This window comes from Saccopteryx leptura, chromosome 12 (assembly GCF_036850995.1).
Source record: "Saccopteryx leptura isolate mSacLep1 chromosome 12, mSacLep1_pri_phased_curated, whole genome shotgun sequence".
Taxonomy (NCBI): domain Eukaryota; kingdom Metazoa; phylum Chordata; class Mammalia; order Chiroptera; family Emballonuridae; genus Saccopteryx; species Saccopteryx leptura.
The window spans coordinates 23,779,837-23,799,767 of NC_089514.1; the positions used below are offsets into that span (position 1 = coordinate 23,779,837).

Genomic DNA, 19,931 nt, shown 5'->3' on the forward strand with positions numbered 1-19,931 from the left:
CCTACTGCTTCTGATGGGCATTTGTGTGTGTCACTTCACTGTCACAGCAGATGTGTGTCTTATGGCAAAGAGCCTATTCTCATTTTACAGTTTGGAAAACAGGGTTTGAGTAAGCTCATATTGTACTGGGTGGTAGATTCCAAATTATAATTGATTTCTTGTCCCGCAAATCAGTTGTTTCTTATTATTCATTTCATATCCAGCCTCTGAATGTCTAACTTCCTTCTCTTCTGTTAGTTTTGAGTTTCCATTTAATGATCTTGTAATAGGAAATTTGAACAAATAGTATTTTCCAGATATATAACAAAAATTGATAGATTTTATATCTGATAGCCAGTATTTTTATTAACTTGTTAACTCATTTTCAGTTTATCTTAAGAAATGATAACTCGAATTATTTTGTGTAAGGGTGGGATTTAGTATTTTTTTTCAATAGAAAATAAAATTTTGAATAATATGCCTTATAATAACATTGGTCTTGTGTCTAATCTTTTTTTTTCAACATTTCTTTTATTTCTAGTTATGTTTCGTCTTTATGACACGGATGGCAATGGCTTCCTGGACAGCTCGGTAATTTTTTTTCTTCAAGTGTTCTGTGAAAATGTTGAAGTGGTTTGTTCTGAAAAATGTAATGAATAAATTTATAGCTATTACCACAGAAGGCACACTTAATATAATTTTCATGTATTCCAACGGCATTTTTATCATCTGAGTTTTTGAAAGACAGCGGTCTGAGGAAACTGTTAGGACTCAATTTTTTCTATTGAATAATCTTATTACATAAAAGTGACTTTTTAATTCACTGGAAGAAAAAAAAAAAGAATCCAACCTCATTTGAATAAAACACAAAAAAATTGAAAACCATTGATCTAGAAAGAAGAAAAAGTTGTGAAATTTGACACTATGGATAATATTGAAAGTAAAAGTAGAATTTAAAGGAATTATAAAGTCAAGTTTAATCATTTTATTATTTTCCCACTTTTTAAAGGTATTCTTAATCATTTATGCTGTTAAAATACCTAAATATATTTATAAATTGAGCCCTGGCTGGTTGGCTCAGCGGTAGAGCGTCGGCCTGGCGTGCGGGGGACCCGGGTTCGATTCCCGGCCAGGGCACATAGGAGAAGCGCCCACTTGCTTCTCCACCCCCCCCTCCTTCCTCTGTCTCTCTCTTCCCCTCCCGCAGCCAAGGCTCCATTGGAGCAGAGATGGCCTGGGCGCTGGGGATGGCTCCTTGGACTCTGCCCCAGGCGCTGGAGTGGCTCTGGTCACGACAGAGCAACGCCCCGGAGGGGCAGAGCATCGCTCCCTGGTGGGCGTGCCGGGTGGATCCCGGTCGGGCGCATGCGGGAGTCTGACTGTCTCTGTCTCTCCCCATTTCCAGCTTCAGAAAAATACAAAAAATAAATAAATAAATTGCTTTGGCAAACTTCCCTTTTTAAAATGTCTCATCTAATTTAAAATGCAACTTACATACTCTATAGTTTTAATTATAAAAAGCAATAGAAGAAAATACCATCCATGTATGATTTAAATGAAAGAAATATTTAAATGTTTATTTTATTTTTAATCTATGCAAATCATTAATAGTTTTTAGAAGAGACTCTTAGTTCTACTGCACAAATCAGTGCCTCATACGTCAAACTCAAGTTTCATTCAATAATAGATTTTATATTTACTACTAACATATTTTGCATTATTTTCTGTTTTGTAAATGGACCATAAAATATTTATTAAAATATAAGTGTAGAGATTGTGGAACTTTTTTTTTTTTTTAAGGAACAAAGAGTGAGTCAAGAGAGAAGGATAGATAGGGACAGACAGACAGGAACGGAGAGAGATGAGAAGCATCAATCATCAGTTTTTTGTTGCAACACCTTAGTTGTTCATTGATTGCTTTCTCATATGTGCCTTGACCGCGGGCCTTCAGCAGACCGAGTAACCCCTTGCTCAAGCCAGCGACCTTGGGTCCAAGCTGGTGAGCTTTTTGCTCAAGCCAGATGAGCCTGCGCTCAAGCTGGCGACCTCGGAGTCTCGAACCTGGGTCCTCCGCATCCCATTCTGATGCTCTATCCACTGCGCCACCACCTGGTCAGGCGAGATTGTGGAACTTTTGATGTGCACACGTACCTCAAAAATCAAATGTGTAATACTGATTCAAATAAAGATCGCTTCAGATAGCTTCTTTCATTAATTGGTGTTCCTCCCTGTACCTGAACTCAAACAGATGTTTACAAGCAAAGCAGTGAAGTTGGAGAAATCCTTCTGTAATGTGGAGTAGGATAATGGTACATAAGTTTCTCCAGAGAACTACAAAAAGATATAGTTCCACTCTGGGAAATGAACAGTCATCTTAATCAATGTTATGACTGTGGGATTCCTTATGTTTATGTCTATCTTTTCAAATGCTATTACTTTTGTGTGCATAGTAAAGTGCAGTTTTTTATTTAGGAATATTAAACTACATGATATTTATTGCTCATTTTCTGGTGACATTTCACAACTAGGAGTTTAGATTATTTTTTAGCTATTTCAATATGTTTATTGTAGCACTTTTGATTATGCAATTGCAATTAATTTTTTAGTGCAGATTTGTTTTATTTAATGTTTCTTTTTAATTACATTATAAGGATGTTTCTTTACTAGGCTGTTAGCCATGGGTTGGCAGATGATTTGAAAATTTGATCAAATGTGTCTTTTTCTTTTATCTTTGCCATTTTCTGTTAAAATATAGTAAGTTGCTAGCAATGTATATGAGTATAGTTATAATATTAAACAATGAGTTGAGGATACATTTGTTTAGGATTAAATACATAGTCTTTCCTATAATTAAAGATCTGGATTTAATTTCTATAGTTTTCTCCACAATATTTACTATCCCAGTATATTTCCTTCAATATTAGGATGAAATTACACCTTCTGATGTCATGGGTCTTAGAAATTTAAAGGTGTATCTCAGAGGTAGTCAATCTTTTTATACCTACCTCCCACTTTTGTATCTCTGTTAGTAGTAAAGTTTTCTAACAGCCCACTGGTTCCACAGTAATGGTGATTTATAAAGTAGGAAAGTAACTTTACTTTATAAAATTTATAAAGCAGAGTTACAGCAAGTTAAAGCATATAATAATAATTACTTACCAAGTACTTTATGTTGGATTTTTGGTAAGTTCGGCAGAATAAATCTTTATAAAACAACTTACTATAGCCTGACCTGTGGTGGCACAGTGGATAAAGTGTCGACCTGGAATGCTGAGGTCGCCAGTTCAAAACCCTGGGCTTGCCAGGTCAAGGCACATATGGGAGTTGAAGCTTCCTGCTCCTCTCTCCCTTCTCTCTCTGTCTCTCTCTCTCCTTTAAAATGAATAAATAAATAAAAATAATTTTTTAAAATCTCCTATTTTCTTTGAAAAATAACAAAAAACTTACTATAGTTAAATCTGTCTTTTTATTTATACTTTGGTTGCTTTGCTACCACCCACCATGAAAGCTGTAACGCCCACTAGTGGGCGGTAGGGACCAGGTTGACTACCACTGGACTGTAGCTATTCACATACTGACATCAAAACAAAGAAAAATTGATACTTTGAAAAATGATTACTGTGTTTAATAATACTAGCTAATGTTTATTGGTCACTTGCAATATGGCAGACAAGATAAGTGCATTTTACGCCTTTTAAATAATAGCATGTTTAATCTTAGCTTCAACTCTACAAACTAGGTACGATTGGAATAGTAAAATGATATTTTTACTGGCCTGACCTGTGGTGGCGCAGTGGATAAAGCGTCATCCTGGAATGCTGAGGTCGCCGGTTCAAAACCCTGGGCTTGCCTGGTCAAGGCACATATGGGAGTTGATGCTTCCTGCTCCTCTCTCTCTCTCTCTCTCTCTCTCTCTCTCATTCTCTCTCTCTCTCTCTCCTGTCTAAAATGAATAAAGTCTTTAAAAAATTAAAAAGATAAAATAAAATAATATTTTTACTGATTAAGAAACTGGGTCTAAGAGAGCTTAAATGATTTAGCTAATGTCACAAACCTACATAATAGTCCACCAAAAATAGTTCCCATTTCTAAAAACTTATTCAGGGACTTAACCATTCTAAACAATTAAGGCATACATAAGCAAAAATATTTTAAGTGCAAGATTAATAACACACACATAATTCTAGCCTATAATTTCAAGGGATTTGTGTTTAAATTTGTTCTTATCGATAATAAATAAACATATTTCTATTACAATTTCTGGGGCAACCTTTGTTACACAGATAACTTATACATGACTATAGCTTTTCTTGAGAAAGAGTTAAGCTTTTATTGAAGGGATTCATGACCCCCCACAGAAGAAAACCTCTCTACCATATTTCCATCTTGATTCTATAAATATTAACTACATATATTCGGTCCGAGCTTTGAATAGAATAATCTTTAATTAATATACTTTCAAGCCTTATTCTTTTATACTTTAAATTGTACTATATAATACCACTTTGCATTATGTCATTGACTACATTAAAAATTACTAGCATTTACAATGTATCTTTAATCTCTTCTGGAGATGGGTATATTTTAAAATAATAAATAGGTAGGAGAAAATGTTTTAATTTAATTAGCAAAACCATATACATTTACTACAGTTCTTCAAAGAGTTGACATATGAGCAGAATAATATGAAAATTCCAACTAAAATTCTATTCCCTCATAAAATAAACCCTACATGTACTTAGCCTCCCAGTCTTGACCCTGAAGACTCCTCTAGCAAAGCAAATTATTCTAATAAGTGGACAGAACAGTCAGTATATATTCTTCATGTATCAGAATAAAAATAAACCTCTCAGTTGACCTCAGACACTTCCTTCCACACCTGCTTTCCAGCTGAAAGGTCAGGATACTCAGTGACTTGCACAGCTTGTGAAAATATGCGTGCTCCTACTTTCATCAGATGCTCCCTCCTTGCCAAAGAGTTTCTTCATTCAAGTTTTTCTAGGGGGAGAAACTCTTTCTTGGTAGAGTTGTGCCCTCTCCTGGTGAAGACAAAGTATGAAATGACTTATATTTTACCTCTTAATTTATGTATAGTTTATATATATAGATAATGTTATATATAATATTATAATAGTATATAGATAATATATATATATATATTATATATATATATAATGAATTATATAGCCAGAGGTGGATTAAGGTCAGTTGAGGCCCTAGGCACAGAAGAAAATATTGGGCCCCCTTAAAAAAAAAGAGAGATACAGGGAAAATGAAAATACATGTTACTCATATTTTTATATAAGTAAAAAATATTATGTACTATTAATGTTAAAATTGCACATATGAAACCAAACTTGGTGTCATTAGAAAAAAGTGTAAAGCTGGGGTTTTGTGGGGCCGTCAGAAGTCGGGCCCAGGGTGCACACCCAATGCATTTGCAGTTAAATCCACCTCTGCTTATAATTCTTAATTTGGGGGCTACCTGTTGAACAAACAATTCCTGTAAGTCAAAGTTAAAGGATTTACTGGATTTACTAAGACTTTATATTGCTTATCTCTCCTTCCTTCCCTTTATCTTGGTTCCTCTCTCTGCTCCAGGAACTAGAGAATATCATCGGTCAGATGATGCATGTCGCAGAGTACCTTGAATGGGATGTCACCGAGCTTAATCCAGTAGGTATATGAATGATTCAACCGTTGGCTAAATTCTACAAGGCGCCTTTCTTTTTTGCCTTTCTTTGAACCCTGATAGATTACTGTCATTCGATTATTTTGATACCTCCTGAGATACTTCTATTCAGTAGCCAAAGTGGATCCTGAACAAGGAAGGGTTTGTGTGGTGTTCTGAGACTCATAGCAGTAACTTCTGCTTTTTTTCCTTAGGGAAATTAATGTGAACGGTGGTCTTACATACATGTAGATAGATCAAAGCCGATGGTAGACTCTGCCCCTGTCATTCCATGACATAAAGATGTCAGAGTTGGGCCCTGGCCGGTTGGCTCAGTGGTAGAGCGTCGGCCTGGCGTGCAGAAGTCCGGGGTTCGATTCCCGGCCGGGGCACACAGGAGAAGCGCCCATCTGCTTCTCCACCCCTCCCCCTCTCCTTCCTTTCTGTCTCTCTCTTCCCCTCCCGCAGCCAAGGCACCATGGGAGCAAGGATGGCCCGGGCGCTGGGGATGGCTCCTTGGCCTCTGCCCCAGGCGCTAGAGTGGCTCTGGTCGCAACAGAGCATCGCCCCTAGTGGGCGTGCCGGGTGCGGTCAGGCGCATGCGGGAGTCTGACTGTCTCTCCCTGTTTCCAGCTTCAGAAAAATACAAAAAAAAAAAAAAAAAAAAGATGTCAGAGTTGGCCTGGTGTTTGATCTATGCTTTTCCTTATATGGAAATTGGTAAAGTAGATTAAAAGATTATGAAGGTGATTAAGAAGATGACGAAGATGACATTTTACTGCGTCCGGTGTCTTGTGCTATTTTGTGTCTGTATGTGATTTAATGCTTGCAACTCTAAGTAGATACTATTTTATTTATTGTACAGATAAGGAAACTGAGATCTTATCATGTCAAAGTTTCTTGTTCACATATAGAACTGGGGTTTCATATCAAATCATTTAAAGAAAATACATCTAACAATGCTTATAAGAACAAAAAAAAAAACACCTTATTCATAGATTTATACCAACATTACTATAAAATTCAAATGTATATTCATACATGTTTGATTAGAAGCTGCCTTTAGCCACAAGTAATATTTTGAGGAGAGTTAATGTGTTGTCGATTTTTAGTTTATTCCTCAAAACGACTAAGTTTAGCAAATAGTGCATAAATTAAGTTAATACAAAGTAACTTTATTGAAATGGTTTATATTTTATTTGAATTCCAAAGGCCTGTTTTTTCAAGCACTATTCATAAGGACGCCATTAAACCAGCATGCCACGGGCATGGCGGTGGGGTGTGAGAGCCCTGCGCGCCTCCCCTCGCGTTGCAAAGTCTTCCCAGTAACGTACAACACAGTCACGTGCGATTTCATGTGCAGAGGAGGATGCCGTTCTTACTGGGCCATTGCTTTCCAAGTTTTAAGTCACCTGATTTCTTTTTCTTTTTTGGGATGTGAAAATGTACGTGCCATGCATGATAAGATCAGCTCTTGTAACAAAGTTGTAGTCTGTATAAGTAATGAGAAATTTTATGCTAACACGTATTTAATTCTAAGAATGCTGCTTAATGCATTCTAATACTATTTGCACAGACATCAAAAGACTTGTTAGAAATTCTGTTGTCCTTTTCACTGTTGTGAATCTAATACAACTTACACCATCCTACTTGCCTTACGACCTGTGAACATTATTTATCTAGCAATAAAGCCTCTTGTCCTCACTGGAGGGCTAGAGGGAGGAGTCTTTTTCTATTGGCTTTCAAAGCAGAATTGGGCTCTACTGTTTCCAAAAAAATTATTTGGGGGGAATGGATTTGAGAGAAGGGGGATCTGGATGTTCTAAGGAAGGGAATGATTGGTGACTAGAGAATCTAATGATGATAAATACTGCAAAAAACAAACTGTATAGCACGACTTGTCCTTGGTGGCATACCCAGAGAAGTTTGCCATATCTACAGCTGGTATCAGGAGTGGAGAGTCAAGATCAAAGATTTACCTTGTACATTGTGTTTGCTGTCACAGGAACAGCCTCGGACTGCCTGGGGATTCAACAGCTCTCCCCATTTTAAACAAGTGTGTGCATTTGTACACGTAGATCTTTGACAAGAGTGTGTACATGAATAAAGTGTATTGAACATTTGAGGTTGATGGTAAGGAGTAGGGGAGACTGAGATGTCCTTAAAAAGAATTTTTAAAAAACTTACCCAGGCTTTAACATCAGAATTCTTAGGTACACAATGAAAGCATCAGTCCTCTGAATCAGGTGTTCTCTGTTTTAGTTCTCATTTATTCATTTCTCCTAGTTCACAGGTGTGTCCTCAAGGGGCCGGACATGTTTTAGGATGCTAGGCCATTTGCCAAATTCTAAATAATTTCTCATATTTTATTTTGAGACAAATGAAATAATTAGTTCACCATCATTTTGTTTAAAATTTCTCTTCTTCCCAATATCTATTAGCTTGTTCTAGAGAAAAATAATCCGATTTTCACCTAGTTTTTTTTAAAGGAATACACCAATAAACTGAGTTCAGAAATTTTAGGCCAACAACACCTCTATCAAAATTTTGTTGAATGCTCTCTGCATTTCTTTTTCCGAATTGATGAAAAAGTCTGTGTTAGATAAAAACGTTGACTTACTTTGAAACTCCATTCTGTTTGTCATTATGGTGCAGTTAGATGGGAAACACTTAGCCTTCTTAGAGCCAATAGTAATATATTTGAAACTCCCATATAATTTCTGCTAATATAACACTAACAACTATTTCACACTTACTATATATGCTAGATGCTCTTTGAAGATAACTCATATATTTAACCCACACAATGAACCTTTCAATTAGATGCTGTTATTACTGCTCTACAACCAAGGATATTACCAATACAGATGGTAGAGAACATTTTGGGATACTCTGTACTAATCATCTTTAAAAACAAACAAAAAAAATCTAATCAAAATGACTTGATTGTTTAACTTCTTGGCTCTATTCAGCTCTGAAAGGCAATTAAAAGCAACTTAATCCCCCGCCTCTTACCACTTAGCAAAGAATTATTTCAGCTCTTTGCCATGAAGTTCATTTGTTCAGACATTATCTGGCATATATTTGAATTTAAAAAATAATCTAGAAAAAGCAATTAAAGACCATTTTTACTCATAAAGATAGCTTCTTATTTTAGCTGTACCTTTCAGCAGTAATATATTAAAAAGTTAAGTAATTATTTTTAAAAGTTGATCAATGACGGTAGTCAGGTTTTAGAAAGCATAACAAAGCCACTATATTCTCAGTAATAAGATTAATATGGTACAAAGTTACCTAAATATTGATGTCAACTCTCCACTTAGCTGCTAGTTGCAGTTATAAGCAAGCCAATGCAGTGCTTTGTTGGATTATATGAAATGCATTTTATTGATTTATTGCAAGGTTCCCTCTCCTTCTCTACTTCAGATCCTTCATGAAATGATGGAAGAAATTGACTATGATCATGATGGGACAGTTTCTCTGGAAGAATGGATCCAGGGAGGAATGACCACAATCCCACTTCTTGTACTCCTAGGCTTGGAAAATGTAAGCATTTCCACAAAGGCGGAGCCCTGGTGCTAAGTCACTGGGGTTTTCTATTACACATTTTGATTATAAATTGATCTGGCTGTTTTCTACCAGTAAGCATGTAGTGAGTGCCGGAACCATTTAATGAGTATGTCATAGTATGATTTAACAGTAACTCCTTGTGTAGCAATCCTTGTCGTAATGCATAATTTCTCTCTTTCTTCCCTTTATTTAGAATGTATATATAATCTGTTTTAAAACATTAGTGTCTATCTCATTTTATTTAATGCACGAAACCCCAATATTATTGTGTTCTGTGGCTCTTTACCCCATACCATATTTCCCCTCCCTATGAAGATAATCTATTTAATTGATGAGCGATACTTGGAGGAATCAATTATATATCAAGATGATTAAGAGGATAAACCTACACACCATTTTTTTTTATTATTACATTCGAGCATATTAGCCAGGCTTTTGTTTCAAAATATCAAAAGTTTTCTTATACTAGTGCCTCTAGTGGTAATTAAATAGTGGTTTAGGAGAATCAACTAGATCAACCTAAATTCAGAATGTAATATGATAATGACATTGAAATCAAATCTTGCTCGCCAGACTTGACATGAGTTTCAGTAAGAGTTCATTTAAAAATCCATGCCAATACTAGATTTTTGTTTTCAGCATTAATTGTCAAACAAGAATTAGATATGAAAGGCATATTTTAAAATTCAAAGAACATTACTAATAGACAGTACCATGGCACATATAATATTTGGAGTTTTCAGCCAAAAAAACATAGTGTCCACCACTTTGTTGCTGAACCCAACATTTTCCATACTTCTTTTTTTTTTTAATAATCTTATTTTTTTAATGGGGCGACATCAATAAATCAGGATACATATATTCAAAGATAACAAGTCCAAGTTATCTTGTCATTCAATTATGTTGCACCCAAAGTCAGATTGTCCTCTGTCACCTTCTATCTAGTTTTCTTTGTGCCCCTCCCCCTCCCCCTTTCCCTCTCCCTCTCCCACCTCCCTCCGTAACCACCACACTCTTATCAATGTCTCTTAGTTTCACTTTTATGTCCCACCTACGTATTCCATACTTCTTATTTCTGATAATAACGAATTTGCAGATTGAAGACTATTCCATCATTATTCAAGATACCAAAATTTTAAAAGTCAGTCTCAAGGAAACTTACAGTCTGTGTTTGTAAAGCATGTCAGAGTATTTATAATACAATTATGTTTGTACATAATTATTTATGTGCTTGGGACTGTATCAATGGAGTTTAAGACAGTAGCATGTCTCTTTTTTTACCTGGACCTTTAAATTCTTTTACATTCAGGTTAATCTTACCCTTCTTTGGGATTTTATATGTGTTCATAGGAAGAAAAAAAATTACTAATGGATGATATATAGGAAATTACCCTTAAACCTGATAATTTACTATAATAATAACTATAAACATAAATCTTATTGTTAATAGATATTATTTCTACCTTTTGAAAATTAATAAAAATCTATTTTCTTTTTTTCTAAGTTTCTTATACTATACATGATCTAGTATCTTCTCCTAATAATTATATTTCTTTGTATTATGAATATTTGCTTAATTGTTAGAAATACCTTGTGACAAAAACATATTGGGAGAAAACAAAACAATGTTGAAAGAATGTTAAAATTTTAAAGTTTATTTTATACTCATACTAAAAACTAATTGGCATATGACCAGCAGAGAAGTTCTAATACCCTGGCTGGATAGCTCAGTTGGTTAGAGCATTGTTCTGAAGCACAGAGGTTGCTGGTTCGATTCCCGGTCAGGGCACATATAGGAACAGATCAATGTTCCTCTCTCTCTTTCTGTTCCTCTCTCTAAAAATCAATGAAATAAACATTAAAAAAGTAAAAAAAAAAAAAATCTAATAGTAATAGTTTCCTGGGGGAAATTTAGATTTTTAAAGTTAAAATTTTGTTTATTCCAACATTTATGAAAACTCTAGTATTATAGAATGGGAAAATACACAAGAATAATTCAATAAACCATTTTGGTAGTTGTGGGTTTGGACATGAAAGGGCATAAATGAAAACTATGTCATCTATATATAAACTATCACAAAGATTTTTGAAATGACTTTTAAAAACTACTCTACAATTTGATTCATAGATACATATATTTATGAAGCTATGAAAGTAGCATGGGCAAATACAGTCGACAAGCTATATGGATTTAACTCAAAATATATATTTTAAACAAACACATAAGTTTCTAATGTAGCGATAACTTGATTTCAGCTGAATAACAGTTCTTTGAACTATTAGTGTCCACCGGGTTAATGATATCTCATTTATTTTATAATCATGTTTTTAAATTTATATTTTGTATCTTTAGTAAAAAGGTATTTTTTTGGAGCTTAACTGGAGAAATCAATTTAGTTTATCAAACTAACCCAGTGTTTTCCAAAGCTGTGTTCCCAGTGATGGCCACAAGATGGCAGAGCTACATTGTTTAAAATTTATAAATCCGTTCAAGATTAGTTTTTTCCCCCATGCAGAACAATTACAAGACTAATATCCTTTTTCTTTACTGTTAAAAAAAGAAGAAGCCAACAATCCTTTAATTTTTTACTTAATAAAATGCAGAATCCACGTAATTAAGATTACAAAACAGAGCATCTCTTCACTGGAAACAGCTTTTTAATTCCCAGGCGTAGTGTTTTACAAAGCAGGAATGACACCGTGACAGCTGACTACTGAGGGCCCTTTTTTTTTCTTTTGTAATTGAGATTTATTTCACTTTCTGTAGGCAGTTAATGTGTTATGTTATTACCTGTAGAAAATTTGATTTATGGTGTCATTTCCCCCCGGACCCCCCTTCCCCCTCATCATCCACTTTTGCTTATCAAATTGGAAATCTAGAAGCTTTAGGTTGAATTCAGCCACTTATTGTGGGGCCAGACTTGTTATGTTGTCCTATATATTCTTGTCTGTTGTCAATTATGAGCTTGGGGAGTAAATTCTAATTGACAGGGCATGTTAAATCCCACTGTGTGTTTGAAAGTGACTGTCGCGCACTAGCCAAATTACACAGATGAGAGCGCTGTCCGGGGAGAGTAATCCTCAGTTCTAATAGAAGGCAGAACAGCTGTGCTTTCATTGTATTTTATTTATCTCCATTAACGAGAACTGTAAAAGCTACTCCACTTTAAATAATGTCTGTTTTAGTGCCAGAATCAAAATTTAGTTTAGCAGAACACATCTGGATGATGTGAAAGGGAGTAAGTCATTTCCTTTCTCTCTCTTACACAAGTCTAACAAACTTTAGCATACTCAGTGTGAAGTGGTACCGTCTCTTATACTCCGTGGCATATGCAATTCTGATTACCATAAAAAATTTATACCTGAGACTTATTCTTTCTTTGGTATTTATCTCAATGAAAAGTTATTATAAAAATTATCCCAATTTGCCTGACCAAGCGGTGGCGCAGTGGATAGAGCGCTGGACTGGAATGTGGAGGATCCAGGTTCAAAACTGAAGGTCACCGGCTTGAGCGCGGGCTCATCTGGCTTGAGCATGGATTCATCTGCTTGAGCGAGGGGATGCTGGCTTGAGCAAGAGGTCACTCGGTCTGCTGTAGCCCCCACATGTCAAAGCACATATGAGAAAGCAATCAGTGAACAACTAAGGAGCTGCAATAAAGAATTGATCCTTCCTGTCTGTCTATCCCTATCTGCTGCTCTCTCTGACTCTCTCTCTGTCTCTGTTAAAAAAAAACAAAAAACAAAAACAATCCCCAGCAAGACATGAGGACTAATGAAGAGATAGTGTAATAACAGTGAACATCACTGGTTTGCTCTCTACCCTGTCACTATTATGAACAAACTACCTCATTTTTTGCCTTTCTAGGCATACAAGAAGTTAGTCAAGAACATCCCTTTCCTTCTAGTATTCTTTCAGTACAAAATTCCTTTTCCTAGAACAAAAAAAAGATAATTAATAATGTGTAGTGTTAAATTCCTGAAATGTGTAGTGTTAGATCTTTACTAGGTTTTTCAAGGAACATTCCTAAATTCATATCATTACATAAACAAGAGTACACAACTAAGTAGGAGCTTGTTTGAAGTGAGGCTAAGCTACCCTAGCATTTTAACCTTGAATTTGTATGCCCACATCTGACCTGTATGATTTTAGAGTGGGATATGTATTTTGATTTTGCTATATGTGTTCACAAAATCTTGGTCTTTAATCCCCATGGGTTGTTCAAACCATGCCATTGGTTCAAATATTTTAGGACATTTTTATTTTTTTCACCTGATTCAATAAAGTAAAAGCAATCATTAGGTTGGCCTCCCGATTGCTGGTGGAATGTGATCTGGATGAAATTTTTGAGTATGATGATATTCTTTATAGACTAAGGTATATTTGGAAAACTGATGTTCTAAACTCTATTTTGTGCAATTTAATTTGGTTGAGTGATGTTTGGTTTATATATTGCTCAATCTAGAAAGGAGTTACAAAGCTGGATAAAAATCAACAGTTCTTGAGATTCCAGATAGGTCACGCAGGAAAATGACTGGTGTCACATACTGTTAAGTTGGCATTTGAACCTCATGAATGGCAGCATCTGAGCCTGTCTTCAGAAGTGTGGTCTGAAGATACGCAGCTGGTTGCAACTCAAACTTCTTTTAGTACTTTTCTTAATACTTCTCTCTGCATTCCTTTTGCCCAAGCCTAACAGAGCTTTTTATTTTATCTAAAACAACATGTCTTTCATATTTCTAGAAAATAAGGTGATTTAGTGGCACTTACTATTTAATGAGTTGGAATTAATTTACAACATTAGATTTCCTTTATGTTATAACTGAAGTCAGCTGTAATGGGGATATAAGGCTGGGTGTGAGGTAGGAGCATTTTGGCTGTGACATCAGTGACATTTCTCCTTGAGATCTTTTGAAAAAAATAACATGTTTATAATAGTTCTAGTTTAGTTAAACACTGTATGTCAGGTGTCCCCAAACTTTTTACACAGGGGGTCAGTTCACTGTCCCTCAGACCGTTGGAGGGCCGGACTATAAAAAAAACTATGAACAAATCCCTATGCACACTGCACATATCTTATTTTAAATTAAAAAAACCAAACGGGAACAAATACAATATTTAAAATGAAGAACAAGTAAATTTAAATCAACAAACTGACCAGTATTTCAATGGGAACTATGGGCCTGCTTTTGGCTAATGAGATGGTCAATGTGCTCCTCTCACTGACCACCAGTGAAAGAGGTGCCCCTTCCGGAAGTGCGGCGGGGGGCCGGATAAATGGCCTCAGGGGGCCGCATGTGGCCCGCGGGCCGTAGTTTGGGGACCCCTGCTGTATGTCATCCCGAAGGTACAGATTCAGAGAAAAAACCCTAAAACTTTAGAAATCACTATTGGTAATAAAATAGGTTTCCAAAGTTCCAAAGGACATTTTTTCCTTTGAAACCTCCTTTTAGGGGATTAAAAGGAGAAGAAGAACCCGGAGAGTTTCTGTGTGAGTCTGCCTGCTGTTCATTAAGCATTTCTCTGTCATAAGCCCAGAACTGAACTGCTTCGTTATGAGATACATTGTCCTCTAAATATCAGGAATTCACATTTCGATGGAAAAAAATCATGACAACAAAATTTTTATGAAATAAAGTGTGATAAACCTCCAAACAGTCTTCTGAAATCTTTTGGCTGTAACTTTGGAATGTTGCACAACTCAACCCAATGACATTAATAATATTTGCTGTTTACATAACACCAGTCTTCTGAGGAGCTAAATTAACTCCACAGGTATTATATAATGAAAGCACCCACCATGGCCTGGGACTGGAACGTGGGTATTCTCATTTGATTAAAGAGGAAAATCAGAAGAGAGGTGAAATGCCTTCTCCCCATCTCAGAGGAGGCAAGGAATCAAGCCTTCCACATGCCCTCCCCCTTTCTTTCTTATAAAAAACGAATTGCGATGACAATAAATATTTATTTGCAATAGAAGTACTGATAGGAACATGCTTGACTGGCTGAGAATATAGCACGAGACAGATCCTCGCTCTTCCCCCACCAAGTATACAATCGAAATAAGACAAACAAGACGGGACAGGAAAATACGGAGTTGGAGCATAATTCGCCCTGCTGAGAAGCACTTGGCGCCTGGTCTCGGATTCTTCTCCTGAAGCTACATACATATTTCATCTTTTGCATATTCTGGCAATGCATCCGACTAAGAGCAATAAAGCTATTTAATTTTTTTTTTCTTTTTGGTAAAACATTTTATGTCTGTCTGGGTAATGGATTTGTACATCACTTACAGCCTGTAGCATGGGTAATTGTTCTGATTGACAGAACACCCACGTTCAGACTTGTTTATTTTTGATAAGGAAAATGCCAGCTAACTTTGCCCATATGCGCTCTGCAACAGGAGGAGGCTTATTCACATGTAATGGGCAATCATTTAAAAATAAAATGACAAGGATTATAAGAACAGTAATACATAGGAAAACTGGATTTTTCCTCTCTTCTTCACTTAAAATATCTTTTAAGCATTGCACTGTTAACTGTATCAATACACTTTTAAAAAACTAACCTTACTTGAATGTTTTACATGAGGATGTTTTGTTCTCAATTGAAGGAATAGAAATTTGAAAATAAAGGCAGTTTGGAAAACAGCAACATGAACCAGTTATATAAAGCAGTGGTCCCCAAACCCCGGGTCGCGGACCGGTACCGGACCGAGGGCCATTTGGTACCGGTCCACAGAGAAAGAATAAATAACTTACATTATTTCCATTTTATTTATATTTAAGTCTGAATGATGTTTTATTTTTAAAAAATGAACAGATTTCCTCTGTTAACATCGTCTAAGACTCACTCTTGACGCTTGTCTTGGTCACGTGATACATTTATCTGTCCCACCCTAAAGGCCAGTCTGTGAAAATATTTTCTGACATTAAATCAGTCCGTGGCCCAAAAATTGTTGGGGACCACTGATATAAAGGATTCTATTCATATAGTAAACATACTGGAAATTTTGCAACTCACTCAAATCAGAGCTGGATCCAGAAATTACTACAAAGCCTATTTCGTAAGTTTTGGAAGAAAATTAAAACACTTAACGTCTTCTGAAGTCTTCTCCATGAAACCTTCTGCCTAGCTGCTTTTGTTGAGAGCTTGTTACTTCTTTGTCAGAGAAATGAATCTGAGCGCTGTCGAGTATTGTGAAGGGTCTGAAATTTAGCCTAATGACAGGTTAACAGGTTAGCTTGGCAGTTTCATTCTGAATGCTGGCAGAGATTGTGAGACTCCAGGATCAGAGACCAAGGACTTTTTTTGCTCACAGCGAAGTAATCAGGAGCTTCATGCCTGAGCCAGTTGTCTGGGCCCATGAAGTCTCAGAAGGGTGACAGAGTATGACCCAAGTCATTCCTGTGTAGACCATCAGAGCTTGGAACCCTGATTTAGGGAAAGTTAATTTTTTTATAACATGCTTAACATTTTATGCGGTGGGAGAGGTTTTTATTTTACTGGAGAGATTTTATTTTTATTTTATCTACTCTGCTCTGGAGGGACTGTCTAAAGCTGTTTGTTATTCAAACATCTTTGAAAAGATAGCCTGTAAAAAAACAACAACAACAGTTCTTTGCTTACAAAATGTGCAGAAATTTAAGAGACCCATGGAGAATTATCTCCCAGGAAGCATTTCCACTAATGTTTCATATTATGATGCAAATTTGACATTTCTGGTTCTAATGTAAGAATTACTTATTATGAATCTAATCTGGTTCTATAAATCTGGTGGTTTATCTCTTGGCTGAGAATAAGCAAAAGTGTCTAGGGAACATTTTTTTTAAGCAAAAGAAAATGATCAAGACATTTATATTGTTCCACTACTATATAATTAGTGTTAGTGCCTCACTAATAGGTGCTCAAAATGTTTTAGGTGAATGTATTCTAAGAAATAAGACAACTTGGCCAAATGAGACCTATAATGGTTTTGCTAGAATACCAATAAATGATGTCTAAAATTAATTGAATTTGATATAATTTGGTGAATGATACAGAAGGACTAGATGTTAATGAGAAAATAATGGAAGCAAAAGTAATGATATATAATAACTTTATTTAATATACTTAAACTTCTCATAAGGAGTTTAGGACATTCGTAAGTATAAATATTATCTCATTTTACTTTAAACTTGAACAATGCAGATGTTATTAAATACCTATTAGTGAAGTAGCTATTATGATATTATATAGAGTTTTACTTAGAACAAAAACTAATTATTATTACGGTTGTTTAGCTAAAATATGAATTAATTTAAATTTAGGGTTTTTATTGTGCCTTATAACTATAGTAATTATTATAAATAGATACAGTAATACAGTTTTAATATTTTACCTCCTTTCTATGAAATTTAAATTATGTACATTTTACCAAAAAAGGAAGAAACAAAATGGTTTTGTAATTTATGTCATTTAAAAGTTTAGTATTTTTAAAATTTACTATTTGAGACATACAGAAATATATTAATATAAACTATAACATATTGGACATTCCCAACTGAAACTGTATAATATCACAATAATAGATCTTTAAATATTATTCCTCCTTATCCCATCCATCAGCCTTATATGACTGAACCACCATCATGAAATTTGCACCATCATGACTACTAAGCAAGAAAGAGTAACATTTTCTTTCCAAGTTGCCATTTGTAAGGCTCTTCCACTCATTTTCTTTTTCTTTATTCATTTATGGGATTGTGCTAGGGATACAGTATTCCAAGGCGAGGCAGACACGTCCCTCAGTTTGGCAGGTCATCATGATGGTTTGGGACACGCTGTTGAACTGCTGACGTTAGACAAAAAGTTGCGAGTTGCTATAGCATCCGAGATTTGTTAGCAGGATCTCATTCCACTAGAGCACATGTGTTTTTCTAGACTCTGTGGCGACCTTAGAGAAAGTCAGGGATGAAATAACAGATTGTCTTCAAATGCTTCAGTCCAGCTCTGAATTTTATTGGCAGTTACATATTCCACTGTTTATTTCATTAAGTGCAACCTGTTTCTCTTACGTCCCGTGCAGAACGTGAAAGATGACGGACAGCATGTGTGGAGACTCAAGCACTTTAACAAGCCTGCCTACTGCAATCTCTGCCTGAACATGCTGATCGGGGTGGGGAAGCAGGGCCTCTGCTGCTCCTGTGAGTATGCTTGTTCTGCCTGGACATCAGCACCCTCTTGTGGCAAGGTTGATATTAACCGAATAGTCCAATGTGTAGCTGGAGGCCTAAGAAATGATGCTGAACCTCCCTATAACTATGGCTTATACTTCCCTGTGGTATGTGTCTGAATGCTTAGATCACTCTCATTTTAATGTTCTTCAGTTTAGGAAAACCCTCTTAGAAAAGCTAAGGACATGTCTCATTCATTGGCCATTTTGTTTCCACTTGTAGTCAGATTTATTCATTGTTCCCATTTCTACTGAGGTTATCAAACTAGTTCCACTAGTTTCTTTTCTTTCTTTTTTTTTTTTTTTTTTTTTTTTTTTTTGTATTTTTCTGAGGTCACAAAGGGGGAGGCAGTCAGACAGACTCCCGCATGTGCCCGACCGGGATCCACTCAGCATGCCCACCAGGGGGCGATGCTCTGCCCATCTAGGGGGTTGCTCTGCCGCAATCAGAGCCATTCTAGCGCCTGAAGCAGAGGCCACAGAGCCATCCTCAGTGCCCGGGCAAACGCTGCTCCAATGGAGCCTTGGCTGTGGGAGGGGAAGAGAGAGACAGAGAGGAAGGAGAGGGGGTGGGGTGGAGAAGCAGATGGGCGCCTCTCCTGTGTGCCCTGGCCGGAAATCGAACCCTGGACTCCCACACACCAGGCCGATGCTCTACCACTGAGCCAACCGGCCAAGGCCAGTTTCTTTTCTTTATATCTAACTCATAGTTATTCTTTTTTCTTCTAAGTTAGGACTTTGTTCACACTGATATCTCATAATGAGTCAGTTCCTTCAGATCATTAAAAAAGAAAAACCAGTTAAATTAATTGTCAATTTGCATTCAAATTAAGAAACCAGAAAAATACAAACTCATCTTACAACTAAGGCGCATTAATTTTAATGCTGTTATGAAGACACTCTTCATATGTGACTAATGGATATTGGAACTCAATGTCTTACCAGTTCATGGGTCATGGCCATTATTTTCCTTCTAGCACATTTATCTTTGCGATTTTAATTGTATACTATTAAGTGAGTACCACTCAGTAGAATTTTCTAATAGTTTACCTTATAATTAATTAATCCATGAAGTCACCTGTTTTTAAATCAGTACCACATATGCCAGAAAACTTTTATATCCCCTGATTCCCTTGTTAAAGCAGAGGGTATATTGTGTCTTCCTCAAACATGGGAAGTTGTCCTGGTCCAGCAATTTGTCCATCTACACCCTTTTCTGCTATGAAATTGTCAAGTTTGTTAAACACATCCCACTTTTTGTATATTTTAAATCTAATTTATTACTTGGCTTCCACAAAAGATATAATTTTCAGACATTATTTTATTTATATATTTTTTGTATTTTTCTGAAGCTGGAAACGGGGAGAGACAGTCAGACAGACTCCCGCATGCGCCCGACCGGGATCCACCCGGCACGCCCACCAGAGGCAACGCTCTGCCCACCAGGGGGCGATGCTCTGCCCCTCCGGGGCGTAGCTCTGCCGCGACCAGAACCA

At 36.2% G+C, this 19,931-nt stretch overlaps 1 protein-coding gene across 3 annotated transcripts in view; it reads left to right on the forward strand.

Moving 5' to 3' along the window:
- The window catches only part of DGKB (diacylglycerol kinase beta), a 645,807-nt gene that overhangs the window by 184,723 nt on the left and 441,153 nt on the right, over positions 1-19,931 (forward strand). For all 3 annotated transcript variants that reach the window (XM_066354004.1, XM_066354003.1, XM_066354005.1), the window contains 4 exons: positions 521-570; positions 5,581-5,655; positions 9,077-9,196; positions 18,289-18,406. In XM_066354004.1, the coding sequence (XP_066210101.1) occupies positions 521-570; positions 5,581-5,655; positions 9,077-9,196; positions 18,289-18,406 (363 nt within the window). The remainder of the gene's footprint in view (positions 1-520; positions 571-5,580; positions 5,656-9,076; positions 9,197-18,288; positions 18,407-19,931) is intronic.